At 42.3% G+C, this 12,568-nt stretch overlaps 1 protein-coding gene across 2 annotated transcripts in view; it reads right to left on the bottom strand.

Annotated features, from left to right (window-relative positions):
* Nucleotides 1-9,729, bottom strand: part of KLHL18 (kelch like family member 18) — a 35,421-nt gene extending 25,692 nt beyond the window's left edge. For both annotated transcript variants that reach the window (XM_060782711.2, XM_060782712.2), the window contains exon 1: nt 9,474-9,729. In XM_060782711.2, the coding sequence (XP_060638694.1) occupies nt 9,474-9,614 (141 nt within the window). In that variant the 5' untranslated portion in view covers nt 9,615-9,729. The remainder of the gene's footprint in view (nt 1-9,473) is intronic.
* Between the last annotated feature and the right edge of the window lie 2,839 nt (nt 9,730-12,568).

Below are 12,568 nucleotides of genomic sequence, written 5' to 3'. Positions count from 1 at the left end.
TGTGAAGCAGGCGGGATAGAGAGCAGGGCCTCCCCAGAAGATCTTAGGGTCCTGGCGGGCTGATAGGCAGAGATACGTTCGGATAGGTAACTTGGGCCAGAACCATTTCATCCTCGGCTCCCACACAGCTAGGTGCAGTAGCCGAGGGTGAAACATTTGCTGTAGTGTAGTGTAGACACTCTGTGCCAGAGGTCTGTAGACCAAAATAACAGAACTCCGGCACAGAGCATCTAGTTCTGGGACTTCCGGTTAGGCTGTTATGGGATCTTTGAACTCACTTCCAGCCAGCGGAGTAGGGAGCAGAGGAATGCTGTGGGGGACACATCTCTGGGGGCCCAGTGATTGCCATTGCCAGCAACCACATAACTACAGCAACCATCATCCAATCTACTGTTCTGGGGTGTCAAGGATTTCTAATTGACCATAATTACTGAAATAAGTGGGGGACGGGAGGGCTGGGAGAGGTGAGGGCCTGTGCTATGGGTGCCATTTCCCGCCATTAGAAATAGTGGGAGCCATCTTAATTTGCACTAAGCAGGTAAGTTAAATAATTAGTTTTTGGTTTATTAAATATAGTTATATATTACAATTATACGTTTTTGTTATTTAAACTATAAATATAACAAAATTAAGGGTTTTTCTCAAAGTGACGCCCCACCTGAGTTATGTTCAGGTTTTTTTTGGCGAATTTTGACGCACCAAGCTCAAAAGGTTGCCCATCACTGCCTTAGACACCTCCAAGGTCATGTGGCCGGTATGACTGCCTGGAGCGCCATTACCTTCCCACCGGAGCAGTACCTTTTGATTTACTCGCTATTGTTTTAACTCTGTATGTATTTATGGCTTTATACTATGTTATTGAATTGCTGCCTTTGTTAGCCATTCTGAGCCCCCCCCCCCCTTTTCTGGGTTGAGAATGGCAGGGCAAAAATGTTGTAAATAAATAAATAAATAAATTTGCATGCTTTTGATCCATTGCAATGTATTTAAAGACACAAACAAAGTTTAAAAACTTGGCATTCTATCAAATGTCCTTTGACCAGTAGCTGGCCACTTGGAATACCTCTGGTGTGGCTGTGAGAAGGTCCTCCATTGTGCATGTGGCAGGACTCAGGCTGCATTATAATAGGTGGTCTGCAGTTTGCTCTTCTCCACTCTCGCATGTCGTGGACTCCAGGTTGTGGCCCCATTTCTTAAGGTTGGCTCTGCACCTGGTGATGCCAGAGTGCAATCTGTTTGGCGCCTTCCAAGTCGCCCCATCTTCTGTGTGCCCAGGAGGGAGTCTTTCCTTCGGTTATTTATTTATTTATTTATTGTGTCAGGAGCAACCAGACATTTGTATTACATTTTAAACAAGTCAAACAAACAAACAGACAAAACACAAAGTTTGCAAGCTTGGTAGTTGATTAAATGTCCTTTGACCAGTATCTGGCCACTTGGAGTGCCTTGGGTGTTGACGCAAGAAGGTCCTCCCTTGTGCATGTGGCAGGGCTCAGGCTGCATTGTAATAGGTAGTCTGTGGTTTGCTCTTCTCCACTCTCACATGTTGTGGACTCCAGTTTGTGGCCCCATTTCTTAAGGTTGGCTCTGCACCTGGTGATGCCAGAGTGCACCATGTTCGGCGCCTTCCAAGTCGCCCCATCTTCTGTGTGCCCAGGAGGGAGTCTCTCATTCGGTATCAGCCATGGACTGAGGTTTGAGGTTTTAGCCTGCCACTTTTGGACTCTCACTTGCTGAGGTTTTCCTGCGAGTATCTCTGTAGATCTTAGAATACTATTTCTTGATTAGAGGTGTTGGCGTGCTGGCTGATACCCAAACAGAGGATGGGCCAGAGATGTCATTGCCTTGGTCCTTTCATTACTGGGTGCTACTTCCTGGCAGATGTCAGGTGGTGCAATACTGGCTAAAGAGTATAGTTTCTTTAGTGATGTAGGGTGTAGGCATCCTGTGATAATGCGGCATGTCTCAATAAGAGCTACATCCACTATTTTAGTGTAGTATGTGTTGCACCCAGGGCACGCATATTTAGCAAGAGATGCATATCCAGCTAGGACGTTAAGATCGTCTGGGGAGGCCCTGCTCTCGATCCCGCCTGCGTCACAAATAAATTTGGCGGGGATGAGAGACAGGGCCGTCTCAGTTGTGGCCCCTCAGCTATGGAACGCCCTTCCCAGAGACATTAGATTGGTCCCTTCTTTGCTAGCATTTCATAGGAAGGTTAAGACCTGGTTGTTCGAGCAGGCGTTCGAAAAGGATCTTGATTTTAACTAAGAGACGCATGAGTTATGCTGTATTGACTTTGTAATGATTGTATATTGATGCCATGATTTTAATTGTTTTAATTGTTTTGTGATGTTTAAGCATTGAATTTTTGCTACTGTAAAACACTTCGAGTCGCTAGAGGGCTGAGAAAAGTGGTATATAAATGGAGTAAATAAATAAAAGCAAAGCGCAAGGGCAGATGCCTTCACTGTGTCTGGTTATGATCCCCAGGTTGTGCCAGTCAGCTTTTGTAGGCTATTATTTCTCACCCCCATTTTGCTTAATAGTCAAGCAGTGCTTCTTGTAAGTCAGAGCACGGTCCAGAGTTAATGAGGTATACATTTAAAGAAGTGTTTCTCAAACTCTGCTCCTCCAGGTCTTTTGGACTTCAGTTCCCAGAAATCCCAGCCAGCTTACCATCTGTTTGGAATTGTGGAGGCTGAAGTCCAAAACAGCTGGAGGAGCAGAGTTTGAGAAACAAAGATTTACAGAAACCAAGGTAAAAATTACAGGGATTTTTGGTGCAACCAACAATACAATCCCTTTCACTCTGTCATGCAGCCGATCCACTGAAACAAGTGAGACAAGCCAGATGCAGCTAAATTTTGTGATGCTCTCAACATCTTGACCCAAGTCACACAATGACAGCATAGATACCTAAAGAAAAATGATGGTCTTGTTCTGATGGATGCAGATAAGGATTTTGTAAAAACCTAAAACAGGCACATGGCGATTAATGGCTTGCAAAGAAGGGTCTTTTAACAATGTGTGCTAGCTGTACTTTCGTTCCTAGGCTTTTATACTGCTTTAAATGAGAAATATTTATTTATTTACTTTATTTACTTTATTTGTATACCACTGTTCTCAGCCCTTAGGCGACTCACAGCGGTTAATTGTATTGCTGTAATATAATATAATATAATATAATATAATATAATATAATTGTATTGCTGTAATATAATATAATATATTTTAGGTACATATAATATTCATAATATTATAATGTAATATAATATAATACTACTACTAATATGATAGTATAATTACATATTTTATATTAAATGTAGTATTACTAATAATATTACAGTATAATGTTATAGTACAATGTAATATACAATATTAATATTGTGCTATGGTAATAATATAATATATTGTATTTACTTTTTACATGTACGCCGCTCTGAGTCCCCTTCGGGGTGAGAAGGGCGGCATATAAATGCCATAAATAAATAAATAAACTCTGCTTTGTACTAACAATGCACTGAGAAGGAGGTAAGTATTCATTTTCAGGATCATTCTGGAGTTGGTTATCCCATATGCTGGAGCCACACAGGCTGCTTTGGTTGGTGTGCAAGGGATGAGGCTGGGCTGGCATCCAAACCCAACATCCACAGACCACCCAAAAACATATAAATCATGCACAGCGATGAATTACCGCTGCCCCCAACCTGGAGCTCGAAAACTTCTTGAATAACCTGCGACACATTCCTAAGAGATTGCAGGCTTTGCGGTGACTCCAAGGGTAAGGCTATGCAAAAGTGGTTGCTCCCATTATTTGGGACTTAAGTCATCGCTGCAGGACTATAATCATCGGGCAGAATGAAGAGGAGAATCTGGTCAAACAAGGTGCCATGATATTAGAATAGTTGCAAAACGCTGGGAAGGGAAACGCAAGATGGGATTCACAACATTCTCACTCCAAGGATTTGGCCACAAAAACAATCTTAAACAATAGCCTCAACCTCCTCTTTTGCTAGTCTAATGTTGCCATTATTCGCACTTCAGATCGTCAGCTAACGAATAGGTTTGGATATTAGACGGTGACAAAACTCAAGCAGAAAGGAGACTCAAACACATTCCCAGACAGTAGCATATTCCACTGTCAAACAACTCTTGCTTCCACAACATTTTTCCTAATATTCTAGTGGAATCTCTTTTCTTGTATCTTCAATTCATTGCTGTGTCCTTGTCTCTGAAAATAAGCTGCCCCCCTTCTCACTATGGCTGTGTTTCTCATCCTTCCTAATGTCGCGACCCCTGAATACAGTTCCCCATGTTCTGGTGACCCCCAACCATCACATTATTTTCATTGCTACTTCGTAACTGTAATTTTGCTCCAATGAATTGTAATGTAAATATATGATATGCAGGATGTATTTTCATTTATTGGACTAAATTTGGTACAAAAACCCGACACGTCCAAATTTGAATGCTGGTGGGGATGGGGGTGGGGCTGGTTTTGTCATTTGGGAGTTGTGGTTGCTGGGATTTATAGTTAACCTACAATCAAAGAGCATTCTGAACTCCACCAACCATGGAATTGAACCGAACTTGGCACACAGGACTCCCATGACCAACAGAAAATACTGGAAGACCTTGAGTTTTGGAGTTGTAGATCGCCTCCATCCAGAGAGCACTGTGAACTCAAAGAATTCCACAGATATATAAACCCCTTTTTCCTACTTCCAACAGACCTCACTACCTCTGAGGATGCTTGCCATAGATGCAGGCGAAACATCAGGAGAGAATGCCTCTAGAACATGGCCATACAGCCCGAAAAAACCTACAACAACCCAACTCAAAGAATGATGGGTCTGGACCAAACTTGGCACGGATACTCAATATGCCCAAATGTGAACACTGGTGGAGTTTGGGGAATTTGGGAGTTGTAGTTGCTGGAATTTATAGTTCACCTACAATCAAAGAGAATTCTGAATCCCATCAACGATAGAATTGGGCCAAACTTCCTAAACAGAACCACAAAGACCAACAGAAAATACTGTGTTGTCTCATGGTCTTTGGCGACCCCACCCCCACCGGGCTCCCGACCCCCAGGTTGAGAAACACTGCACTATGGCATTCCCTCAGAGTATTTAATCATCGCTCTTGTGTTCCCATTCAACTTTATCTTTCCCAAGTTAAATGGACACAGCTCCCCAAGGCGCTTCTCAGGGGGATTCACAGAATAGAATAGCTTTATTGTTATTGTGCTATTGCACAACGACATTAAATGCCTTCCTCAGCACACACCAGTTACAACTCTCAGGCTCCTTCCACACAGCTAAATAAAATCCCACATTTTCTGCTTTGAACTGGAATATATGTCAGTGTGGAATCACATAACCCTGTTCAAAGCAGATATTGTGGGATTTTCTGTCTTGATATTCTGGGTTATATGGCTGTGTGGGAGGGCCCTCGGTCTGTTTACCCTTGTCTTTGTCACCCTGAACTGTTTGCTAGGTGGTAATACTTCAAAAAGAGAATATGCTGGGCAAGATGGATCCCCAAGAATGTTCAGAGCTTTCATAAGGTTGCGGAACCTATAAAGTTCTTCCAAAGAGGGGAGAAAGAGGGCAACCAACATTTCTCTGTGCAGAGATGGTGACCCTTTGGAGCACTTTCCTATCTGCCACTGTGCAGTTGCCAAACCATGCACAGATGCAGTAGGTTAGGACACTCGCTAGAGCACAGTCAGAGAAAGTCGCCAGCACTTTTTCATTTATTCATAGTTTCCAGTCCTTAGGTCATTTTGGTCGCCCTTCTCTAAAGACCTTTTGTCTCACTGTCCATCTCCTTCTTGAACAGCTTTGCCCAGAATTGGACACAGTATTATTCCGAATGCTGAGCGTTAATTAGGTGAAATTGGTTTTATTGGTTTTTTGGTTTTATTGTTGCAATGTAGAAACTGATTGTTAATTGTTTAATTGCTGCTATATTGTTTTTATTCTACTGTTATGTTGATGCCGGCATCAAATTGTGCCTTTGTAAGCCGCCCTGAGTCCCCTCCGAGGTGGGAAGGGCGGGGTAGAAATAACTGAAATAAATAAATAAATATTCCAAAATGAGGCCTGTCAAAGCAGAAGAGAGGAAGATTATTGATGCAGAGGTGTCAAACTCAAGGCTCTTGGGCAACATCCATTCCTCCATTTCCTTTTATGTGGCCCTCCTCCAAATGCTGGAATACAACTCCCGTATTATTCATCATTAGACAACATGACAAGAGCTGCCATCAGTGATACAGATGTAGTTTGTTATGGTCAATCAGCGGGGTTTGAATATAGATCCAAGGCTTGTGGATATGATGCCTGACTTTAAAAAGCATTTTAACCTTTCCCTAACCTCAGAGGCATAAATAATGTTGGGTTACCATTCCCATCGTTCCCAGTCTGCAGGGCAAATAACCAAAGGGAATGGGAGTTGGTGTGTTGCGTGGCTTCCGGGCTGTCTGGCCAATGTGTTCTAGCAGCATATTCTCCTGATGTTTTGCCTGCATCTGTGGCTAGCATCTTCCAAGGATCTGATAGTAATCTGATAGTAAAATGATCAAGGGTCTGGAGAAGAAGCCCTATGAGGAGCGGCTTAAGGAGCTCGGCATGTTTAGTCTGAAGAAGAGAAGGCTGAGAGGAGATATGATAGTCATATATAAATATGTGAGAGGAAGCCACAGGGAGGAAGGAGCAAGCTTGTTTTCTGTTTCCTCGGAGACTAGGACGCAATGGAACAATGGCTTCGAACTACAAAAGAGGAGATTCCATCTGAACATGAGGAAGAACTTCCTGACTGTGAGAGCCGTTCAGCAGTGGAACTCTCTGCCCCGGAGTGTGGTGGAGGCTCCTTCTTTGGAAGCTTTTAAACAGAGGCTGGATGGCCATCTGTCAGGGATGATTTGAATGCAACATTCCTGCTTCTTGGCAGAATGGGGTTGGACTGGATGGCCCATGAGGTCTCTTCCAACTCTTTGATTCTATGATTCTTTAAGCAAGAGGAGTATATATGTCTATGGAATGCCCTTTCTGTTGAGATTGTTCACATGCCTGTGGATTTCAGGGGCATCTCTGTGTAGTTTGACATGGTGTCTAGAATGTCTGTGTTCTCAAATAATATTCCGCGTCCAGGTTGGTTCATCAAATGCTCTGGTATGGCTGACTTCTCTGGCTGAATGTGTCTGCAGTGCCTTTTGTGTTCTTTGATTTGTGCCTGGGCAATGCTGCATTTGGTGATCCCTATGCACTGGGTATTTTGTCAGTTGGAAACACAACAAGATGAGTCCCCTGCAAACAAGATCACTCTGGTGACTGTTGTATTGGATCACACGTCGGACACTTCCCAAGTGCCTAGGACTGTGTGATGTATCAGATCCCAGTAAGGTGGCCTTCTGCAGCTGGCAGGTGGTAATTTTGTTAGTGCAGACTGTGTTTAAGTGCAGGCCAAGGTCTTGAGGCACTGCACCCAGTGTGCTGACCACCAATGGGACCACCTTTACTGGCTTGTGCCAGAGTCTTTGCAATTCGATTTTTACATCCTCACATCGTGTCAGCTTTTCTGGTTGTTTCTCTTCAATCCTGCTGTCACCTGGGATTGGACAGCAATGGCTCCCAAAGTGACCCATTTAAGATGGAATCAGGTGTCAAACAGGGATGTGTTATTGCCCCAACTTTATTCTCCATCTTCATCGCTCTGATACTTCACCTTGTTGATGGGAAGATCCCCACCGGAGTGGAAATCATCTATCAGCAAGCTATTTACCCTCGGCAGACTGAAAGCTAAAACTAAGGTCACAACAACATCTGTTACAGAATTCCAGTATACTGAGGATAACGTCATCTGTGTGCATTCAGAAGAATGCCACTCTAAACACCTTTGCAGAAGCATACGAGAAGCTCGGCCTGTCATTAAATATCGAGAAAACCAAAGTGCTCTTCCAGCAGTCACCGGCCACTCCCTCTCCAATGCCAGAAATACAGCTTAATGGTGTAACATTAGAAAACGTGGACCATTTCCGCTACCTTGACAGCCACCTCTCCACCAAAGTCAACATTGACACTGAAATACACCACCACCTGAGCTCTGTGAGCGCAGCATTTTTCCGAATGAAGCAGAGAGTGTTTGAGGACCAGGACATCCGTAGGGATACCAAGGTGCTTGTTTATAAAGCCCTTCTCCTCCCAACCCTGCTATACGCCTGCGAGACGTGGACTGTCTACAGAAGTCATCATTGACACTGAAATACAACACCACCCGAGCTCTGCAAGTGCAGCATTCTTCCGAATGAAACAGAGAGTATTTGAGGACCGGGACATCTGTAGGGATACCAAGGTGCTTATTTATAAAGCTACTGTCCTCCCAACCCTGCTATACACCTGCGAAACGTGGACTGTCTACAGATGTCACATGCAACTCCTGGAACGATTCCATCAGCGCTGCCTCCGGAAAATCCTGCAAATCTCTTGGGAAGACAGGTGGACAAATGGGATACTAAGGTGCTTGTTTATAAAGCCATTGTCTTCCCAACCCTGCTATACACCTGCAAGAAGTGGACTGTTTACAGAAGTCAACATGGACACTGAAATACAACACCGCCTGAGCTCTGCGAGTGCAGCATTTTTCCGAATGAAGCAGAGAGTGTTTGAGGACTGAGACACCTGTAGGGATACCAAGGTGCTTGTCTATAAAGCTATTGTCCTCCCAACCCTGCTATACACCTGCAAAACGTGGACTGTCTACAGACGTCACATGCAATTCCTGGAACGATTCCATCAGCGCTGCCTCCGGAAAATCCTGCAAATCTCTTTGATAGACAAGCGGACAAACGTCAGCGTGCTGGAAGAAGCAAAGACCACCAGCATTGAAGCGATCGTCCTCCACCATCAACTCACGTTATCCGGATGCTCGACCACTGTCTCCCAAAGCAGTTGCTCTACTCCGAACTCGAGAAGGGAAAACGGAATTATGGTGGGCAGGAAAAGAGATTGAAAGATGGGCTCAAAGCCAACCTTAAAAACTCTGGCATAGACACTGAGAACTGGGAAGTCCTGGCCCTTGACCGCTCCAGCTGGAGGTCAGCTGTGACCAGCAGTGCTGTAGAATTTGAAGAGGGCGAAAAAGAGAAGCGTGCCAAGAGGAAGGCATGTCAAGCCAACCCCGACTGGGGCTGACTTCCACTTTGAAACCGATGCCCTCACTGTGGGAGAAGATGCAGGTCAAGAATAGGGCTCCACAGTCACCTAGGGACCCAACCTGTTTGTATGAGTTTGGGACTACAACTCCCACAATTCCTCACAGCCTCAGGCCCCTTCCTTTTCCCCCTCAGCCGCTTAAGCGGCTGAGGGGGAAAAAGAAGGGGACTGAGGCTGTGAGGAATTGTGGGAGTTGTAGTCCCAAACTCATACAAGGAGGGAGGGCCCAAACTGGCCTGCTGAGGCCTTCCTTACCTTGAGGGTGACGTCGCAGAGCTTCCCTTGCCTGCGTATCTCTCCCATCACGCCGTAGCCCCGGCTGGGCAAGTCCCCCACCGAGAAGTGGACCAAATCCTCCGGGTCCAGCTCCGGATCCGGGCCCGCCGTCTCCAGCATGGCGGCAGCACCACCTCCTCCTCCTTCTCCTCGGCTTGGCCCCGCTCGGCCACCGTCGCCGCACCGCTTTCACTGAGAGAGTGAGAGAAACGCCGGAAGTGACATCATTGACATCCTCCTCCCTTCTGTGCCTGACGCCCCGCCCCCTTTGCGCTTTGAAGCCTCGCCTGACGTCACCGGGAGGGCGGGGTTTTGGGAAGGGAAGGAAGCGGGCGTCGCCTAGGCAACGGGGAGACGCAGGAAGTGGCGGTCGCCACAGCAACGGAGGGAGAACTACCTCCGCGCGTGCGCTCTCTCTTGCTCCGTTTCAGGCGGGTTTGTAAAATAGATTATTATGATTATTACTATAACGAATCATTATTATTATATTATTATATATATAATATATTATATTATATTATGTCATATTATATTAAATTATTATATTATATTATATTATTATATTATATTATATATATTATTTATTTTATTTAATTATATTATATTATTATATTATGTTATATTATATTATATTAATTATATATATTATATTATATTATTATTATATTATATATATTATATTATGTTATAGGTAAAGGTAAAGGTAGTCTCCTGACATTAAGTCCAGAAGTCGGATCTGGCCACGGTGGTCCACGCTCTTGTCACATCCCGGCTGGATTACTGCAACGCACTCTATGTGGGGTTGCCATTAAAGACTGCTCGGAAACTTCAACTTGTACAGCGAGAAGCAGCCAGGTTGCTCACCGGAGCGACATACAGGGAGCACACCACCCCCCTGTTGCGTCAGCTCCACTGGCTGCCAATCCAATTCCGAGCAGAATTTAAAGTGCTGGTCTTGACCTATAAAACCCTATACGGTTCCGGCACAGTGTATTTGTCCGAACGGATCTCCCTCTACGTCCCACCTCGAAGTCTAAGATCTTCTGGGGAGGCCCTGCTCTCGACCCCGCCAGTCTCTCAAGCGAGGCTGGCGGGGACGAGGAGCAGGGCCTTCTCAGTGGCGGCCCCCCGCCTGTGGAACTCACTCCCCGGGGAGATTAGATCGGCGACCTCTCTCCTAGCATTTAGGAAAAAACTAAAGACCTGGATGTGGGACCAAGCTTTTGGTCACTCTAACAATTAAATCAAGGACCTGGGAATAGACAAAGACAAACGGAGTAGATCGGACTGTGGACTCTGATATATGGACCCTGACTTGAGATTGTTTTTAGGTTTCAGGATTTTACTATGTACCGATGTTTTTAACTTAAGTGTTGAATTGTTATTTTTGTATTATTTGTTATGTGTTTGGGCATCTAATTGTGCCTTCCCCTGTAAGCCGCCCTGAGTCCCCCCCGGGGTGAGAAGGGCGGGGTATAAGTGAATGAAATAAATAAATTGTGTCTGGTGGATGGTGCTCATCTCCATTTCTAAGCCGAAGAGCCGGCGTTGTCCGTAGACACCTTCCAAGGTCATGTGGCCAGCATGACTGCATGGAGCGCCGTTACCTAAATATTATATTTATATTAATATATTATATTATATTATGTTAATATAATAACAATGAATTATATATATAATTATATATTATATGTATATTTAATATATTTTATTATATTTATATATATAATATAATATATATTATATATTATATAATATTATTAATGTAATATATTAGTAGTTATTATATTAATATTATATTAATATTTATTAATATATTAATATTATATTATATATAATATATAATATTATTATATATTATATATAAATATAATAAAATATATTAAATATACATATAAAATATTATATATATAATTCAATATTATTATTATTATATTATATTATATATATTTAATATATTATAATATTATATATATAATGTAATGTATATATGATTCATTATTATAATATTATATTATATAAATATAATAAATATATAATATTATTATATTAATATTATATATTAATATAGTATCAATATTATATATTAATATAATATTAATATTATATATTATTAATTAGTATTATATTGTATTAATAATATTATATTATATAATATATATAATATTATTATATATTATATATAAATATAATAAAATATATTAAATATACATATAAAATATTATATAATATAATATAATGTATAAATTTTAATTAGTTATAACTGTGATATTATGTGGTAAATTTGTGTATTGTATAGTGTACTGTATGCTGTAATTGTTAGGCATCGAATTGTGCCTTTTGTAAGCCGCCCTGAGTCCCCCCTAGGGGGTTGAGAAGGGCGGGGTAAAAGCAATCCAAATAAATAAATATAATATAATATTATATAATATATAATATAATATATTAAATATACATATAAAATATTATATATATATATATATATATATATATATATATATATAAAATTCATTATTATTCTTCCAGAAAATTAGAAACATTGGAGGTAAATTTCAGGCAAAAATTGGTATGATAAGAAACAAAGATGGCAGGGACCTAACAGAAGCTGAAGAGAGAAGAGAAGGTGGTGAGACTATACAGAAGATCTGTATAGGAAGGATAATAATATTGAGGATAGTTTTGACAGTGTGGTGAATGAATTAGAACCAGACATCCTGAGGAGTGAGGTGGAATGGGCCTTAAGAAGCATTGCTAACAACAAGGCAGCAGGAGACGACAGGATCCCAGTTGAACTGTTTAAAATCTTAAAAGATGATGCTGTCAAGGTGATGCATGCCATATGCCAGCAAATATGGAAAACACAAGAATGGCCATCAGACTGGAAAAAATCCACTTATATCCCCATACCAAAAAAGGGAAATGCGAAAGACTGCTCCAACTTCCGTACCGTGGCCCTTATTTCTCATGCCAGTAAGGTAATGCTCAAGATCCTGCAAGGAAGACTCCAGCAATACATGGAGCGAGAGCTGCCAGATGTTCAAGCTGGGTTTAGAAAAGGCAGAGGAACCAGAGAC

This window comes from Anolis sagrei, chromosome 6 (genome assembly GCF_037176765.1).
Source record: "Anolis sagrei isolate rAnoSag1 chromosome 6, rAnoSag1.mat, whole genome shotgun sequence".
Taxonomy (NCBI): domain Eukaryota; kingdom Metazoa; phylum Chordata; class Lepidosauria; order Squamata; family Dactyloidae; genus Anolis; species Anolis sagrei.
This window is presented reverse-complemented; position numbering and strand designations above follow the sequence as displayed.